The sequence below is a fragment of the Poeciliopsis prolifica genome, unplaced genomic scaffold, assembly GCF_027474105.1.
Source record: "Poeciliopsis prolifica strain line A6 unplaced genomic scaffold, Auburn_PproV2 SCAFFOLD023, whole genome shotgun sequence".
Taxonomy (NCBI): domain Eukaryota; kingdom Metazoa; phylum Chordata; class Actinopteri; order Cyprinodontiformes; family Poeciliidae; genus Poeciliopsis; species Poeciliopsis prolifica.
The window spans coordinates 4,947,695-4,968,151 of NW_026562398.1; the positions used below are offsets into that span (position 1 = coordinate 4,947,695).

The 20,457-nt window shown below is 37.2% G+C and overlaps 1 protein-coding gene across 2 annotated transcripts; it reads right to left on the bottom strand.

Annotated features, from left to right (window-relative positions):
• Window positions 1-487: 487 nt before the first annotated feature.
• On the bottom strand, window positions 488-9,978 carry LOC129370363 (poly(rC)-binding protein 2-like). 2 transcript variants are annotated; one of them, XM_055046319.1, is made up of 13 exons: window positions 9,814-9,978; window positions 8,916-9,042; window positions 6,979-7,002; window positions 6,856-6,888; window positions 6,623-6,739; window positions 5,781-5,912; window positions 5,565-5,693; window positions 5,312-5,386; window positions 5,047-5,106; window positions 3,189-3,261; window positions 3,050-3,105; window positions 2,801-2,970; window positions 488-1,703 (listed from the first exon to the last, which is right to left on the bottom strand). In XM_055046319.1, the coding sequence occupies exons 2-13, from the start codon at window positions 8,982-8,984 to the stop codon at window positions 1,667-1,669; spliced, it is 975 nt and encodes a 324-aa protein (XP_054902294.1). In that variant the 5' UTR covers window positions 8,985-9,042; window positions 9,814-9,978; the 3' UTR covers window positions 488-1,666. The 2 variants fall into 2 exon arrangements, with proteins under 2 accessions (XP_054902294.1, XP_054902295.1); XM_055046320.1 differs by having other exon boundaries at window positions 5,065-5,106; window positions 9,814-9,977.
• Between the last annotated feature and the right edge of the window lie 10,479 nt (window positions 9,979-20,457).

The following is a 20,457-nucleotide window of genomic DNA, read 5'->3' on the forward strand; positions in this document are numbered from 1 at the left end:
AGACTCTAGTTTCTTCATGTAAATCATTTTATTCACATTCCAGGGTTATGTGTAGCACCACAGGGTTCAGTGCTCAGGCTATCTTTATCTTACTGTAGGCCTAAATCCTTAGACAACATGGAACAAATTACTACTATGATGTTATTAAACTATATTTATTCACAAATTCTTAGAGTGAAACACAGACACTAAGGTGCAATAAATTGACTTTGCTTAAAAAAATGTATGCAAACTCATTTCACTGCTTCAAAAAAATCAAGTTTTCAAAAATCAAAAATGTTACCATGTATAAGCTGCACACAGCTTGATAATTTTGAGTGAGTTGTATTACATGATTGCAAATAACTACTGTAAAACCTAATTAATTCTCCTTTCTTAAATATAGTCAGTGCATGTTTATAAATAAAATCTATAAACATTTGAATAGTAAATGAAATTAAAATGCTCTAATTTGTTAATGCACCTGTACAGGAATGACAAAGGACTGTTGAAGCATTTCACATCTTTTATTTTTGCATCTCAATTCTTCAACAATTTAATTGCACCCAGATCTACAATAGTTTGAAAACGTGCACAAAAAACGTGAGTTTCTTCATCCTGCAAAGAATAAAAAAAATAAAATCTGACCCAGGCAAAAAAGGATAGCAGGAAACTAGTGTTAATTCTATAGTTCTCCTTCTAGTTAATCATAATTTAATACTTCAGCTTAATATACTTATAAAGACCATTATGTCTTTTAGTTTTGCCCCTTGCAGCATTCCCCAGCCCTGCAGTTAAAAAAAATATTTTCTCTATTTAAAACAAATATTTCAATGTTATCATCAACACCACCACTATGGTCTTAGTTATTTCTGAGAAAAGAAAAACATTTTCCTCGCGTCCAGGCTCATTCCTGGCGATCCAAGGTCCACCAACCTTTATCAGATCAACACAAAGCTCCAAATGTCCAGATTAACAAAATAAACGGATGGAAACACAGGAATGACACAAAACGATTACTGAGCAAGTTAGAGGTGAGACATGATATAGCTTAAAAGGTTCCTTCAACCCGCACTAAACAAGAGAAATCACCTTCAGACTTCTAAAGTGTTTTTTTCCTGCATACATATTCAGCTCCTTATCGCACACTAAAACCCGTTAGACCCACAATGCCTCATTCAGGAAGTACAGCTTCAAACAGCAAATGCCAAATATTAATGAACTCTACTTGTACAAGGAACTGTATATTAAATAAAAATAAATAGATATTTAAAAAGAAGGGAAAGAACAGTCCATCTATTATGTTATTGAGGTTTTTTTTTCTTCCTTTTTTTCAATTTTTCTAAGAAAAATCTGACGTAAGAAAAACATTTATGCCTTTTCAGATTTTTCTAAAACATTATACTTACAGTTTATCAAGATCTTACAGATATACAGTAAAATAAGAGGAAAAATACAACAGAAGAAGATCTTTGAAAACTATTTGCCAACAGAATTTAAAAACATAATAAATAAATAAAATATCAATAGCATGATGGTGTAATTACAACTGAAGTAGATATCTAAACCAATGCAGGAGAAAGCTGTGAATTTATAGTACTTGGTTTTTGCATTAAGTTCAACAAGGGACCTCTTGGTAAAAAGTTGGGGCAGGGGTTAAAGTAGATGCTGATGAAGCTCCTCCATGTCAGTTGGCTGCAAGGCCAGTAGCTTCAGAAGAAAGCCTGAGACAAGAAAAGACATTTTAAGTCCAGTAGATTATTCGAAATGCAAAACGTGGAAGCTAAAAATGCCACATATTTACAGACAAAGAAGGTTTATCATCTCAAAATGTTCCAGACGGTTTAAAATGCGCCGAGCTGGACACGTACGAGCCCTAAACTTTGAGTGTAGACCAGATGCGCCTGCTGTTCGAAACGTGTTTGATGTGAACACACCTTTACTCTTCAGATGGAAAACCTTCCGTCTGTAAGAATGAGGCATTTTTAGATTCACCTAGTTCAAATTATGGAAGCAAATGCTTATTCAGCACCAATAATTAACCGGCTAATCCAATAAAAATTAACAAATCAGTCCAACACTGTATTGAATGTTAAGTTGAGCAGAAAGGTCCTAGTTTTTCACATGTTGATGTTAGAAGTATTTATTTTATTCATTAAAGTAGTGCTATATTGGAATTGATTTGTTTATTTGCATCTAGCAATGTGTAAAAATTTGAATAATATCCCAATTTGGTTTTATTTAATCTCATTAACAGTCACAAGAATGACAGAATAATCAGCTGCTAAAATAATGGTCAGCTGCAGCCTTAACTTTGCTGATAGATTAGTGAAGTTCCAGTGAATTGTCTCAGTTTTGCATGATTTATCTGAAGACGTCACATTATCTATTCCCTGCCAGTATTAGTACATCACCGGAGTTGCCTCTCTAGTTAAGCTGTATAAATTTAAATACTCTCCAGCCTTCATTTACATCACAGGAGAACACATAGTCTGCAGCAGCAATGAACTCATTAAAGGGAAGAGAGTGTGCAGGCAGTAGCTGCATTACAACAGGAAGGTTGAAGCGGTGTGTTCACACACTCCGATGGAAAGAAACAGTTCAGCAATATCCGCAACGCAGCTGGGTTAAGGCCAGAGCTACCTTCTATAAAACCTCCTGTTTTTCTCAGCTTGTGTCAGATGTTCGACAGCAACCCGGTGGTTAAACACACACAAGAAAACTGAAGCCTTGTAAAGTCGGATTAAAAAGGCAATAAGCTGAAAAAAATAACACAATAAAATCCCTTCCTGCTGCAGTAACATTCATCCTGCACTCTTACCGAGCGTTGATCAGATACTCGGCCAGGCTGATGCTGGCGTGGGAGCCGGTGATGGTGACCTGCCTGTCAGTCGAGCCCTCCACCGGGTTGGCAATTTTTATCTGGGCCCCTGACATCTGGCGTATCTCGTTGATCTTTGCACCCTGACGGCCTATGATGCAGCCGATGAGCTAGGGAAGGAGGAGAGGTAAGACAAAAAACCCCCCGATGACATTAAAAAGTAATGTTTACCCTGCAGAAAATACTTACATCATTTGGAATGGTTAGCTCATGAGAGCCAGTTTGTGCAGAGGCATCCATCCCAGCTTTAAGAAGAAAAAGGAAGTCCAATGAGAAGAAATCCAACACATGCAAGTGGAAAACGCTCTGCAGCATTAGATCCACCTACCCTGGAAGCCCTGGTTGCCATGTGCAATGGGGAAGGGGCTCTGCTGCATGGCCAGCTGGTGAAGTTTAGTGAGCTGTTACCCACAGTTCAGAGGGGGAAGCAAAACAGAGAAAAAGAAAATACAGTTAGGAAAAAAACCTATGATCCTAGTCTGAAATGTTGCAATTCCCCATTTGTATGTACTTAAAAATGATAATGAGCAGAAATTGTGAAATGAATCCATGATTTGGTCCAGATCTATGAAAAATAAAAACTGAACCATTTAATATCATCTTAGAACTTGCAACATCTTGCAAAAGTAATCATAACCCTTAAACTTTCCTTTTTTGTCACAAATCTCAATGTGTTTCAATGGGATTATCTGAGAGAGCCAAACAAAGCCACGGATGTTTTCCAAAGTGGAAGTGTGCGCAGTGGACTTCTTATTAAGTCCTGTTTAAATTTCATAAGTCACCTTATCAGTAAAGAAGAGTGCATTTGTTTAAGTAATTTAGACTGCATTCACATCAGCCCTATTAAGTCTGTTTTCATAAAACTAGTTCATCCTCTTAGTAAGTGTGGTTCGTTTGGGGAGGAGTAAATATGTAAAGAAACTGATGCGAAGCAAAAAAAAGCTAACTCTGGTCCGCAGAAAAACCTAGATCTCTGTTCGGCTGATATGAACTCTGGCACAGATCAAAGGCATGTGTGAATGCCAAGCGGACTGAAGACTACCCCAAAAGAACTATAGAGCAGAGTATTCTCTAGAGTGCCCTCCTCTACAGAGGTTATTATGGGTAAATACAACCAAAACAACCAGGCAAGTTTAGAGCCAATGGGAGAAATGACTCACTTTCGTTTACTAAAGACAAAAAAAAAGAAATTCTGCAAACGCCAAAAGAAGGAAGGAAGGAAGTTGCACTCATCTCTTCTTCAGTTATTTCTTCGAAAGCAAGCGCACCAGATGAAAACGTAACAAATGTTGCGATTCTGGTCTCAATCAACCTAAATCTACCTAATAGTTAGATTATCACCCATAGCTCTACTCAATAGTGCAACCAAAAATCTACCAAAACGTAGTTAATCTAAATTGACAGGCAAAAAGAGGAAAGCATTCATCAGGGTGTCAGTCAAAGAGCCATAAGGGCCTTGGGCACTTTGACTTATAGAGAATAGTTGAGGATCTCTGCAGCTCCTCAACAATTGAGGAGCTGCAGAGATTCTCAGCTCAAATGGGAGAATCCATCAAAATAACTCACAGTTTTGCATTCAAAACAAGAAAAAAAGCACACACACACACAAAAAAAAACATGAAATAGTCAGAAAAGACCAAAGTTTTACTTTTTGGTCTTCAAGCTAAGCACTGCATATCATCCTGAACACACCATCCTCACTGTGAAGCATGGTGGTGGCAGCAATATGTTGTAGTTTCATCTTGAGCTGGTCAAAGTTCATTTGGAGGGTAAAGGAGCTAAATCCAGAACAATACTAGAAGAAAACCTTGAGGAGTGTGCAAAAAAAACAAAACAAACAAACTTGAATCTGAGGTTTAACTTACAGTACAATGAAATGAAAAATACAGCCAGAGCAAGAATGACCTAATCAAAGTCCAGACCTAAAACCAATCAGGAACCTGCGGCAAGACTTGTACAATGACGTTCAGACATTTTCATCCAGTCATTTTGCATTTTGAATGACATTAGAATAGGATTGAATTGTGTGGTTTTCACAGTACGTCGTGTAGAAAAGTTCGAGGGCATGCAGACTTTTGCAGGGGATATGGAGGTGTAGATCCAGAATGAATGGCAATAAAGAAATGGAGTAAGAGGGTGGCATGGCTTCCCAGGACCAAAGTTTTTAAATACATTGGATCACTTACAGAGGGCCCTTCACTTACATCAGGCTGTGGAATGGCGTGCTGCCCTTGGACAGCGTAAGCCTGCAAGGAGAGTAAAGCAGTTAGGAGGGAGTGGCATTGTGACACGGCGTACAGATCCATCACTACTCTGTCCTTGGCATGCTACGAGAACAAAGCTGTGTCTGCCACGCTCAGCAGAGTTGTTACTAAACAACAATGTGTAACATTTCTAACCACTAAATAAGAAGGAACCATCAGGAAAAAAACAAAAAACAATGTTGCCTACCTGACCACCTGCAAAGATGACAGGAGAGCCTGAGGGTTTGGGCCTGTACGGGATGGTCACCCCTTTTGGTGGAGACTAAGAAGGAAAGAACATCCTGAATTAGGAAAATGGTCCAAAGACGGTTTGACGTTTAAGAGCATCAGTAGCTGCGTTTCCATTACAAATGTGCAAAATACAATTGCCGTATTAACCATCTATTTCTCATTTAGATGGTCAATGGAAACGCAACTAATCCGATTATCACAATTCCTACCTCCAGCATGACAACGCAGATCTGCTTGACGCACTCGATGATGGACTGGGGGGTCCCTGCAATGGTGATGGCACGTTCTGTTGAGTTGGGCAGCATGTCCCCTGCTACTTGTACCTGAGCTCCTGCCGACTGCAGGGAAAAATGAGAAGTCGGGGGACGTCCCATCTGAGAAGGATGTCAGACGTTTAACGCCAGGGCAGAAGGAGGAAAACAAACCTCTCGGATTTCTTTGATCTTACAGCCGCCCTTGCCGATGAGCGAGCCACATTGGCTGGCAGGCACAACGAGGCGCATGGTGACTGGCGGTTTGCTGGTGGCTGTGCTGTTCGTCATGGAGGTGCTGATGTCCTACAGGAGATTTGGAGAACATCAGACGAACTCTACGTTAAAATCATTCAATTAATTTGACGTTTTTTGGTCTCTACTGCAAACTTTATGCAAGTTCATGACATTAAATAAAAAGAAATGTTAATAATCCAAATGGAATATTTTTGTGTATGTTGTTGCATAATATGTAGAAGAGCGTTTCTCATATGGAGCACACAAGGGAACCCACAATAACACCTCAGGATCTTTGAAGACCAACTTTTGACAATTTTCAGCAAGAAAACACTAGTTCTAGTGTTTTCTTGAAATAGTATAAGTAGAAATACTTACAAGAAACACACCACAAAAAAGATGTGGTTCTTTTTTTTTTGTCAATTGTTTGTCATCATATATTTTACCAGTCTTACAAAATAACATTTTAGACTTCTTTAAGATTTAGATCAAATATGTCTTTTTACTAACAAAACCTGACAACATCACTCACTCTGCCGGTCTGCAATTCACAAACACGGCCCTCTCACCTTCACATCTTTAGTAACTTTCATTTAAACACCAAAATGAGAAAAATCATTTTATGTCAAACTGATATCTTCAACATTTTTCCTAGGATTTCTGTTTCACATGATCCTTTGCTTTAACTCAGCCTTCCAGGTTGCAAATTTGAAACTCAAATTTGCTAAGTAAATGCAAATGTTTCTAGTTTCAGTGCAGATGCGGTGAGAAAGTCTAACCTCCTCCAGTTTCTCAATAATCATAGAGAAGGCTTTAAAAATGGAGGTGGTGGGTCCTGCGAGGGTTATGATCCTCTCTGGACAGTTCCCCTCTGAGATGTTGATGCGAGCGCCGCTCTGCAGACAAAAATGTAAACAACACAGAAATCAGCTGGCTTCATCATACAATGTCAGCAAAGTGCAGCTGTGATCAAGTTTGTTCTTGTTTGGGAGCAAACAGGAACTGTTTTTACCTCCTCTCTCATCTTCTTCACTGACTCTCCTTTCTGTGGAGAGACGACAGATATGCAATATTTACAAAACACACAGAGACCAGCAGCAGATTGCTTCTGTCCAACAGTAAAAAAACATCCTACCTTGCCAATTATGCTTCCAACCTCCTGCAGAAATGAATAAAACAAAAAGAAAAAGTTAGCAGCTCTGTGTTTTTCATGCATTTTAGTGAAGCAAAGTTCTTAAAACCTAAAATGATTTGCTTCACATGTCATGCAAAGAGTAGCATGTACATTTTAAAGCATCAAACCAAAGAAAACTTTGTGAAGCCCTGACTTTCTAAAAATATTAAAAACAGATAAGAAAATATTTTTAATAATTTTAGCCACACTAAAATGTAAAAGGTATTTAAAACATTAGCTGCTCTAAAGTGAGATGAAGGACACGGACATAAGCTGCAAGAATCGAAGATTATTACTTCTTTTTTTTTTTTTTTGCAGAACAAAACAGACAGGAAATTAAGTCAATTTATTCCTTCATATAAAGCGAAGCTTCACGTTCGCTCAGACTCTCGAATCGAGAGTAGCGCCTGACTACTTGTGTAGGAGTCCTCGCGGCCCTTCTGTCAGGCCCACCTGTTCCTTCCCTCCCACAGCACCAGGGAAAGGGCATATAGGCCTGCACTTCCTCTGAGCGCAAGGGATCAATATGTAGAGCGGGAGCCCTGCCGCAGCCTTTTCTTGCACTCTCTATGGCACAAGTAGAAGGACTACTGCAACTTTAACTGCAAACAGTTCGACGAAATCAACATTTTCTGAATGTTCGATTTTTGACATCGAGAGCAATTTGTCCAAAACATTTTTCACATGAAAAATGATGGTTAGGGGGAGCCTGCTGCGTTATGATCAGGAATAGCATAAACTGTGAAAACCTCATGTACATGATGGAGGCAAAAACATGTTAGTTAGTTAGTAAGGGTATATTAACAGCTAATTGCCAGTAGCCTCAACCGCCTCAAGTCACAGAACGCCATAAAGATGTCTCTTACTTTCGCCTGACAGCGAGTCCCACAAGAAAATGCAAATACATTTAATAATCCTGCCATGAGAAAATGTAAGACCGACTTACATTTTCGTAATGACACTTTAATGCCTTAATTTTACACACAAACATAAAACTTTAAGGATATGCAGACACCCTGGCTCTGCAGAAGATGTTTCAGCTTCATACTCAAAGTTTAGTGCAAAGAGTTCAAACCTACAAACATGCAGCAAGCCATGGGGGTAAAACAGAAAACAATTGTTAGCAGCTTTTGAGACCAGCAGGAGTCTCAAAAGTCCATTCTGATTCTGACATCAGTGTCATACCAGTCCGTGTCCTTCCTCTCTCTCTCTTTTATCTGCTTGTACGCACACTGCTGCAAACTACGGAACCATAACATACAAGACTGGCGACAAAAACAAAAACTGATTAAAACAGGCCAGCATCCTTTACTCCATATCTGTTTCATTTGTTTGATTTGTAACACTTGATTGTTTTCAGCATTAAAAGCCTGCTTTGTACTTAACAAAGTCTAATTATTTTGCAAGAAAATAACTAAGAGGTTTAATGGTCAGGTCCTGGTTCCTGAGTGTTGCATGGAAGGAAAAAATGGTGCAGCACAACAGCAATTTCCAATTTTCAGCTTAAGACCGAAACATGGACCGATTGTTGGGTGATGAATGAATGGACAAATGGAAGAAGTAATTGTTGGACAGGTGCAAGAAGCCGTAGCATAGACAGTCGACAGATGGAAAGATGGAGGACTTGTTGGATGCATGGATACAGAGATGAACAAACTCGGACAAAAAAGGAGAAATTGCAGGATAGATAGATTGATGGATGAATGAACACAATGCTTCCACATGCAAGTTTTTATTAATAAGACAGAAAAAAAAACAGAACAAGATGACAGAAGCAACTTGTTCAAGTCCATTCACACACTTAAGTGGATCTGGAAACAGAATATATTCTATTCTTCAATTATAAATTAATTGTCTTTCTGTCTATGTATGACTGCAGGAATCCTGTCTTCACTCACCTTCCCATGCATGAGTAACCTGATGGTTAAGGTGACATTAAGTCCTCCTTCAACTAGACTGGAGTCCATTGCTGCTGTTCAGTCCACACTGGCCAACAAAGCAGGTTTTTGGTGACTGGCTGAACGTCTGCAAAGGGGATGAAAAACAAATGAGCAGGTTAGAGGGAAATGTGGCTACAGGAACACAACGATAACATCTCAGAGTGAAGCCTTGTAAAAACGCTGTAACAGCAGATCAATGGAGTGATGCAGGCAGTTCACTTTTTTCTTTTTTTGCAGGCGAGTGTGTCACTTTGGAAGAATGAGACGTTTCAGTGCAGTAATTCATGTCGGACTGGCCCGAGTCCACTCATTCTCACTGACACAATGACCCACTGTGTCCCTGGGGCTGAGTCTACTTCCTGACACTGCGCAGCTGTGGCGAACTAACTTTTTAATTTTCTCTCATCCATCCAAGTGCGGTCTAAACCGTCCAATAACGCCTCTAATAACTGTGGAGATGAAAAACAGACAGCTGAATGAATAAGGTAAACATAGCGAATCCTATTTTGCGAAAAGGCATCACGCACAATTTGGGAAAGCTGAATTAGCGCCGAAGAGGATCTGTCCCAACTTCCCAAATATTTTCCCCCCACTTGCAGCCAAATGAAGCTGAACGGATGAATTCATTCAATCCCTACGTGTTTAACACACTCCGAAAGGGCAGCGGGTCGCCACCAAGTTAAAACACAGTTCGGTAATTTTCCATTCACAGCACGCTAGCATTAGCATCCTCCGATCCAGGAAATAGCCGCATCCCGCGGCCTACGGATCGCGCAGAGTTATCGCCGTCCTTCACTCTGAGCGGAAAGAAAAGAAAACACGCTCTTCACAAAAGACGGATTCCTGGAGGACTTACCCGAACCGTCCCTTGAAGTGTGTCCAGGGGGTGGATAGGGTGGCAAGGGTGGAAGGGGAGAGGTTCGGGAGGGAGTTTTAAAAGGACCCGGGGAAGAGGGAAGAGACGCCGCTGTTCGATCGGACTCCACTCTTCTTCTCTTCTGCTTTGCACAAAAGACAAAACAACTTTGACCCCGTCACCGTCCCGCCCCTCCGCCGGGTCACCCCGCCCACCGGGGGGGCTCCACGCTCATCATCCACGGCAGAGCGAATGGAGCCAGCGTCATCAGATTGTGTTGATTTGGTATAAAGGGCTTGATTTTATTAATGAGTCAGTGATGCTATTTACATGTCTTAAAAATCACTAGAGTAATTTAGGTGTCGTTAAAAAAAGGCGGGAAAATCATTTCTCAATCAAGAGTAGCACTTGTTTACCATATTTTTTTTTTAAATAAAGTGAAAGTAAGACGTTGCCGTCAAAAAGTATTTCTTGAAAAGGCCATTCAAGTTAGAGTAAATGATCATAACATTTGATTTGCTGACTTAAAATGATGTCATCAGACAAATTCTTGTATTTTAAAGTCTAAAATGAACAAATTAATACAAATAAATGACATTATTACAAACTACATGTTGAACAGAAAAAAATACCGTTTCAAATAATATTTGATAGACTTAAATGAGAAATATCAATCCAAGTAAAGATCCATAACACATTTGGTTAAACGTTCTCTCTGGAGGATGAGGGGGTGTAATGGTTCTCTGGGCTACTTTTCACTTCAGGACCTGCAAGGCCTTCCCTGAAACACTCTTTAAATAACTTGATTTTGTTGATTTATTAATGAATGTCAATAAAGAATATCACATTATTTTCATCATGCATACCTTTTGTGTGGCAATTCTTAACCCGATAGGGACACAGCATGCTCATTATAGTCCCGAACTGGCCTTGTGGGAACATTAAGCATTCATTTGGCCATGGCTGGGAACCAGTATTACCCACATTGTGTGTGTTTTGAACGATAACAGACCTGGAGGTTATGCTGCCCCCCCCACTGCATTTGTAAATGAATCCAGCAGATGGCTCAGTAACACTGTGTGAGGATGTGCCAAGAATCTGCAGTGGCAGTCTTTCCCTAACATGACGTCCTTCCTATATATGAAAAAGTACCACATGATATAGCTGCTCTGAATAATAATAAATAATAATAATAATAATAATAATAATAATAATAATAATATCATAACAGACATAAAAAATGAAGTACACCATTTTACAAAGACAAAGAAATTTTGTCAATTTATTCATATCACAAATTTAGCATTTTGAGACACGAGGAACTCATAATTCAATATTGTAGTCAGAAAACAGATCTTCTCTTTTGTTTTAGCCAAAAAAAATTTTATCAATAATCCCCTATAAGCATCTAACGGATGGGCAATATGAACTGAAAATATTTTTGCAATATTCTGTTCAGTAACCATTAAAATACATAACATGCTAAGTTATCAAAGTTCTGTGTGATTGTTTTGATTCTAATAACTATAAAAAAATGTTACTTTTCTTTTAAACATATCAGGACAGATCATTGTGTTTCTTTCAATAAGATAGTCTCCAATGGCTCCTGCATTTTATTGTTTAATATTCAAATTTGATCTATCTGCACTTCTTCATTTAAATTTAAAATAATAAATGACAAAAATATTGTGAAAGATTGAATTCAAGCAATACTTTTGGTGTTTTGAGGGTTGATAATCAAAGAGCTTGAGAGTTACTCCACAGCTGAGTATCGTGATGTTAAACTGCAGTCTGCTTGAACTTGTGCACATGTGCATTAATCTGATGTACATCACCGTGGCCCCATTTTAAAGTCCAAGTGCAGAATGGCCTTCTACTGTCAGCAACCAATCCTTTATAGTCCCCTGAATATTCTATAAGCCAAATCTGTAACAGAAATGATGTCCTTGACATTGGGGTTTATGTGCTGTTATTTATCCAGTACGTTTGGCTCATAAATCTTTTGTGGCTCATTTTCATAGATTGGAAATTACTGTGCTCTCTGTAGATTGGTTTCTCACTGGTAGAAAACTGACCTCAGCCACTCTAACAGCAATTTCTTCTGTCACTTCCTCTTTCTTTCTTTTCATGTTTGAAACATGAGTTCAGGCAGTAGATATGGGGTTTGCTTTAAGAGCCATCTGCAGTGTAGCATGTGCGCATGTTTACAGATCCACAAAGCGTACATTGTGTCTTATTTATAATTTTCTCAAAAGAGCGACAGCTGAGCAAGTTTACTGTAGGCCTTAACATGCTCTACCTCTGCATTGTTTGTGGAAAATGTTACTTTTAGTTTTTGTAAATGTGAATTTGTATGTGAAGTGAAAAACAAGTGCCATTTTTGTTTCTGTCCTGAATAAAAGAAGTTTAATTAGTGTAAGTCTTTGATGTGAGAGGAGGTGCAAGCTCTTCAGCTTTACCAATCTGCATGCTCACCCTTTTCGGTGCCTCCTCTGTTAAGCAGTCCCTTATGTAACCGCATCCTAATTTCCATCTCATGATCCATTCCTCTAATTTTCCCCATTTTCCCCTCACATACGACTGTCTAAGTCTTTCTAAATGTTCAATTTTCCCAGTTTCTCTTTCACATATTCATCAAACACCCCACTGGCCCTCTTATTCTCTTTCTCTCTCATTGCTCTTTCCTCCATTCATAAGTGGTCATTGATTACCATTCAGCAACTGTACGACAAAATGTCAATCGCCCACCTAACGTGTCAGCTGCCCCTCATCCCCCTCTGTGTAATGCAGATGATATTTACCACATCTTTAGTTTTCTGTTTAGAAAAAAAATAAAAGAAAGAATTGAATTAGTAAGCATAAAAATTAAAAGGTAATACTTTATTTGAAGGGGTGCGCATAAGACTGACATAATGCTGTTATGAACATGAAGCTGTTGTCATAAATGTTTATAACTTGTCATAAAGAGTCATTTGGATTTGCATTAATAATATTTTGCATTAAAATAATATCTTTAATGCAAAGTTGAATTGAAACTTGCATTAAAAGTTCATTAAATGTGTCAATTTAGGATTAAAAGTGTCATTATTTATCTAATGACACTTCATGACAACAGTCATGAATATTCATGAAGACTTTCATGTTTAAGACAGTGTCATGTCAGTCTTATACACGCCCCTTCAAATAAAGTGTTGCTAATTAAAAATATGGAAGAAAAATATAATATCAGGAAAAGAAACAGAAAAGATTAGATGCCTACATTGAATGACAAAGGGAATGATTTTAAATATTGTACTTTTGACTTCCACTGACCAAATCCAGCAGTTCAGATATTGGACCAGAAACATCTGGATTGATTTATTCAAGTTTTATTTGCTCCACTTTTTTTTAAAACACACCAACATCACTGCTGGTTCTGAGCAGAGTTTAATATGTTCAAATCATAAATCGCCTCCACACTTTTGAAAGCCACTTACTTGTATCAGTTTCCTCTGACCTGAAATGTCCACCAAACAGTTTTTCATGCAGCTGTTTTGATCTTTTTTTTTTTTTTTAAACAGAGCACTCAAAGTGAATATGTTGAACTTTTCACTGGTAAGGCTGGATTTCCAGCCACAATTTCTAGTTGAAAATAACAAATCTTTGGAGTTACAAACATGGTTGACTGTGAAATATTTGAAATTAATGCAAATGATCTAATATTACAAACATACAGAGAACTGCAAAACATCTGAAACCCTGAGTGCCTTTAAATCTAGACTAAAAACCCAGCTGTATGGAATTGGTTGTGAAATATATTCAATGAAACATTAATTAAGTTTCTAATGTGTAACCAGAGCAGAATAAAATGTTTCAGTCGTTGACTGTGTCATATGACTTTCTATTTTTGTGTTTCTATGATGTAAAGCACTTTGAAATGCCTTGAAAGGTGCTATGCAAATAAAATTTGATTGATTGATATTACAGTACGAAATTTGATGATTCTCTCAATTCCATTGGAGGCGATTACTGAGTCATCACTCAAGGAAAAATAGTTATTCTAAAAATGACATGACTTGCAAAGAGATAGAAAACAGGACAAACCCTCATCACTATAACATTTTCTACATTTTGTAAAGCAATTTGACAAGCATACTTTTCCTTGTAATTTCAATCTGGATAAAAATTAAACCATGCATGTGCTTTTTGTGCCACCCAGGGAAGACAAAGGTTGGCATTTATCTTGGCAGAGCTTTGGGCAAGATGTACAGATCTGTAAACTTTCAAAAATAGAGATACAGGGTTGCACAGCGGGACTGAGCTGTCCCAACAGGGGTGTGAACAGATCCAAACGCCTGCGCTTGTGTGACGACTGCAACGTCACCATGTTGCCACAGCCACAGTTAGATAGCCCTGCGGGGTAACAGCAAGCGGTGACACGTGTCTGCGTAAACTGTCCATTCAGGAAGCAGAAATATGTGGAGAGGCTGTGACTCCCCTCTCTTATTTTCAGAGGATCTTCCACAAATAGGTTTCCCCCCACAGAGACAAATAATTGGCGTGATATCTCGGGGGCAGGAGCAGTTTGCAGTCGCATGCCAGTCCTCCACAGGAAGAGCCCAGTCACGCATGGTGCTGGGCATGGTCTCCTTGAAATCAGGTTACACGTAACTTGTAAATTGACAAGAACAAACAAGTAAAATTTATTTTCAAATAAATTAGCGTCCTTCAGTAGATGTGGGCATGTGTCAAGTATTTTAACACATAATTTACTACTTAAAGGGTAACTGATACAAGTTCAGGCAGGGTCAGCCAGGATGCTGTGGGCTAGACATGGAAGTGACATTTTGTTTCATAATTGAATATGAATCGATCAGAGACTCTCAAGTTACATTACTACTCCTTAATCTTACCACATTTAATTATTTTGCCATCTAGAACATGATCAATAGCCACGTTTTAATGAAAACTCTGTTCCAAACACTTACTCAGCCATGATGATATTCTCATTACAGACTAGAGAGTACTCACAGTACTTACAGCAAGGTTGGATTATTATCAGTGATTCATTTTGCTTGCTGCAGAGCATTTTCTTTAGCCCCGGCTGTACCATTTGAAGAGCTCCTGAAACGTTTTGCTAAAAGGTCTGCATGTGATTTTAGCTGTGACTAAAGCTGCTAAAAGTAAAGTGAGAAGGGAACAGACCTGATAAATAAGTCATAACCTAATTTTGTGTTTAATAGGCTGTGATCACTGGTCCATCTTACTCTAGTTACAAGCTCTGCAAAAGACATGTGCATAAAGGCGGCCATGCTTTGTCCTCACTGTGGAACTGGCATGGCGATGGAAAGTAGCCCATTTAAATTAAATTTATCTCTACTTATGGCCTGTTGCTTTACTAAATGAGTATGAGATTTAGTAAAGCAATGAAAGGTAAGGTAATTTTATTTATATGACACATTTTCAGCAACAAGAAAATTCAAAGTGCTTTACATGAATCAGAAGGAAATCCAACAAAACAACAAACCAAAGGAAAGAGCAAAAGAAAAAGAAGAGAAAAAAAGTATAACCTCATGTTTAAGAAGTAGTCTGTGATTTATAAACTAGTAGGGGTTTCTCTGGATTCTTGTTCTGTTAATGTTGGTCTGAGGTAATGAGTAGTTTTTCTAGATAAGCTAATAGGAGTTTCTCTGGTTTCTTAATTCTTTCTAATTCCTGAATATAAAAGCGAGATGCACCTTTTATAAGTCGAAGTACTCCAGAATTTAAAAGGAGTTTATCTGGATAATAGTAAGATAAATATTGGTATGAAGTTATTAGTACTCCAGAGTTTATAAAGTACATGAACTTGATGGGTTGCTAGGTGAGTATGCATACTCCATAATTTATGAAGTATAAAACTAAGTGTTGGTTCTCCAGGTTTGGTCCTATAAAGTACAGGTCCTTAATGTTGATCTAAGGCAGGTGTGTCAAACTCATTTTCGTTTTGGGCCAAATCAAGATCATGAAGGTTCTTAAAGGGCCGGTTGTGCCAGAATGTGTTGATAAAACCTGTTCACAAACTGTTATTATGTCAATGAATTCTTAAAATTACATAATATTATTGAAGATCTTTTCATTCCCTTCAGGAACTAATAATAAAATGCGACTGTTTATTTACTCGCTGTATAAATCATGGACTATAATCATACATCAGCTAAATTCTCAAGAAACTGGAGGGATTTATTGATATAAATTGGCACTAAACAGATAAAAACTGCATTGATATGATTGACAATATAATATTTAATCACACTTAGTGTTTAGTCTAATCTGTGGAGGGCCACATAAAAAGCTATGGCGGGCCGGATTTGGCCCCCGGGCCTTGAGTTTGACACATGTGATCTAAGGTAATGAGATGTTTCTTGAGATTAATTTATCTGGATTCTAAGTTTCTTCTAATTCCTGAAGTGTATAAATGAACTATAAATTTGATTTCATTTGTATAAACATGTCAGCAACAACATTGACTTTCTAACAAAGGATTAAAAATAAACAGTTAAAAAAAAATCCTCAATATCAATTTAGTGACAAAATAACAGACTGACCCAGTCTATCCAGCTGCTCCAGGTAACATCCTAATATTGTACTAAATATCATAGTAATGATGTCTGTTCTGGAGCCTGGATCAAGTGCAGGCTGCAGTCTGCATCAGAAACACCCTGTTCCACACTTTATCAGCAAATATGTTTAGTGCAACTAAAAGCATTTGCCAGATAGCGTGTGCATCCAGAAAACAGCAGAAGGCAAATGGGGATAGACAAATCTGACAGAGAATCTAAATAAATAATCATGTTTAAATTCCAGCTCAACTAGAAGCATTCTCATTAAGAGCACATTGGTGTAAGTCTTACAGCAGAATTCACTCCCTTGTCATTTGACATCGTTTTACTAACCACCTCACAATCCAACATGCAGTTTATTATGTAAAATATGTTTCCAGCTTAGAAAAACTGCAAGCATCAATACTTTATTGGTACTCAGTTTGCCAGGGCTGTATGTCTCAAAAATTATGAGACATTTTTTTTCGAGCTCTGTCTTTAAAATGATGTTCAAACCAGCAGGCACACAAAATTAAATTCACATAAAAAAATAAATAATAATAATTTATGTGTTTAAAAGAAATTATGTGAAATAATAATAATAAAAAACATTATAAACATCCTTACATAAAGGAGATTGTCACTGAATGACTGGACTGATCTGGTCACTGTGCGTCCAAAAAGTGAAAGAAGAGACAAGGGCAAAAAAAGTTCTCACTGATGTTATATTCTTCCTTTGGTTCAAACTGTGGTGCATAACATCGGTATTATACTTTTCCATATTCATATTTTCCATATAAATTTCCAAATGAAGTTTACAGCCATAAACTTCATTTGGATTTCAATTAGTCAATTAGTGGACTGAAAAAAATGATTAAATAGTTAGCTGTCTTACCAAATCACCTAATCAATAAAAGGAATCTGTGTACAGAACTTTGTCTTAGTAAACATAAAGTTATTCTATGAAGGCTTCAGAAATGCTACGGATACGCTTATGGAGAATTTAAAAGTGGGTCATAGGTATGAACACAAAATTTCAAGCTTAAGTCATCAGTCATTTTGACTGATGACTTAAAAAAATTATCATTTTTCAAGTCATCAGCTTCAACAGGCAATGATATAAATTTACAAAGCAAATGGAAAAATAGAAAAAAATTAGAACCCCCCCCACAAAAACCCAGGTTTCTTTCCATCAAACCAAACACTGTCTGCAGTATAAAGCTGACATCCTCAATGTTATGTTTTGCAAACTATGGAGTTTCAGTTTTAGTTGCAGTATTGCACTCAACTTGAATTATTGTCCATTGATGTGAGATGCATTATTATCGAAAACACTTTTAGAACAATATAAATATATTTTAAATAAGAGTTAACAAATAAATCTTTTTTTTTTTTTTTGCCAAAATTCATTTAAAAAGTCTTATAATCACAGGTGAAGCTGTGAAACATCACAACTGAAACCAGACAATCTTATTAACAGACTGAATGCTGTAAAAGAGGAGCAGATGTGCTTGTGGAAAGTTTTACTTTCTCATTAATTTTTTTTTTTATTTGATATATGTAATTCAATTCAAGCTTTATCAAAAACACAAAATCCTGGCCCATCAAAAGTATTGTTTTGAGAAAAACATGAGACACCTCTGAGAACTGTTTTGTTGTCCAGGATAAACTGCCCTTAGCAAAAATGTCAGTATGATTCAACCATAATTTGATGATAATTTGTGCATTATTAGTGAGATCTTGTGGTCAGCTTTCAAAAACCTGAAATAAACAGTAAACAGAATCTAACAAAATTTGATCAACTCTAAGCGTTTAAAATGATTAAAAGTGTCGCCATCGGTCAGGATTCGGACTAAAAGTCCTGGCCTTCCCTTGAGAACTCTTCAGCACGTTTAGAAAATGGATGAAGTGATATCCAACAAGCCAGAGTGAAGCTATGAAAGCAGAGCTATAGAAATCCTCCATCTTATTCAGAGACACCTTGCCAGACAACTTTCCTCTGCTTTTTGAAAAAGGTGCAACTGAATGACTCATTTTAAAATTGCACAACTGGCTGCCTCTGTCCCTCCTTTGGATTTTGAACCACAGGTCAGATGATGAGATTTGTCATGGTTTTATCCAGTCAGCCATCCTTAATGCTCGTGGTCGTGGGCACTACTCTGGGGAGTAAAGATTGCGTTTTATTGTCAGCTTGATTTCATTCTGGGGTTTAGTCGTATTCATTCAGCTGCTGGAGGCAGAGACCTCATGGTTGCATAAAAGAAACTTTTTCGTTTTTAAGTGGCTTTTATTTGAAGGAAAGGTGAGCAGAAATATTCTTTTAACCGGAGGGTCTGCTCAATCACTTAAGCTGCAGAGGGGTCAGCAACCAGTGATGGATACGTTTAGGCATTAAAACATGTGATTGGCTGTTTTTGTTTTCTTCTTCTTCTTCTTGTTTCTTTTTGCTCACACAGACAGCACTATTTATAGCTTCATGCACCTCTTTTTATCTGTTTAAAGAATGTCAGCAGATGAACAGACTTTCTTCGATGATAACAAAAAGAGGAAAAAAGCTATTGCGGTTCCCAAACTGGGAGTTTGCCGGGAATCTGAACAGACTGCAAATTACAAGGATGATTTATGTTTTATCCATTCGTTTAACACAGTTCCTATACAAAAAAAATGTTCCGACCACTTCAACCTTTTCACATTTTATCACATTACCCCCACAAACTTTTGAAGAAGAACATATAGTTTTCAGAATGGTGTATAAATATCTGAAAAGTGTGGCTTTACCACCTACAGCTCATGAAAAAATGAAATGTAATTTTTTTCATGAGCTGAAGGTCAAAAATCACTGTAATTAACAGATATAAAGGCTCGGAAACTTTATTTTTATGTGTAAATAATCTACACAATGTGTTTCAATTAGTTAATTAAATTATGTAGATAAATTCACTTTCAACAATATTTTATTTTAATTGAATATGGCTGCATACTTACGATCAAATATATTTAATTTCACAACTTATGGCACCATAAAAAAATTGTAAGTATTATTTTTAAATATTGCTGACTTTCTTTCCTTTATTTTATATAGTCAGAGGAAACCAGAAACAAAAAGAAACATGCAGTACCTCCAACAAGCACAAAGTTATCAGTTCTGCAACAGTTTTCTGAAGAATATTAAAATGAAGGCATAAAATAATGTTCTTTACTATTTAATTCAAAGTTTTGTTAACCTGTTCTGTTAGTACTAAGAACATGACAAACAACCAGATCATTTTGTGAAACATTTAAGACGAAAAGAAAAGAGTTAAAAAGGTTCATCTTAATCATATTATCCTTCCGTACCATTTAGAACTGGGACGCAATATTTCAATTTTTCCCAGTTGCATATATATATGTTAAAGAAACAAATAAAGTCATTTAGTCATTTAAACATAAACTAATACAGGAAGTGCCTGTTAAACAAAGCTTCACTAGGTGTAAATCTGAAATTTAACATTTTAAAAATAAATTTGCTCAATGGGAACACACCAATTTACAAAAATAAAATCAATTAAAAAGTTTTGGAGCAGGATGAGATGGGGTTTTTTTTAGTTGTATTGAAATTGGTTTATTTCACAAAACTGCAAGGGAAACACTTTTTTGCGTCACACGAGTCACATGATCAACAACCGGACGTTGCCACCGGCGGAAACCAGGAAGTAGTTGGAGGATGATGGTGCAGCATGTTTTTAATGACTTATGGCATGAGCAAACTTATTCAATTGTGTTTTAAATTGCGTTTCTTATTTAAAGGAAACACCACAATTACAAAATAGTGTTTTTTCAGATAGTTTTGCACACATTTGAAATGCAAACATTGAGTGTACAACACATAAGGGTATCACAACATTATATATCCCCCTTCTAATGCCACCCTGGGCAACTGCGCCTTATCAAAGCATGCTTCTCTATATACTGAAGTTAAACATGAATGTTGAAATAATTTTAAGTCAAGCTTTTTGCCTTTTTTATGGGAAGTTATTACAGATGAGAGTTTTGTAGGGATTGAAATATTTACTAAATTCAGCCACTTTTTGCTATATTATTTCGA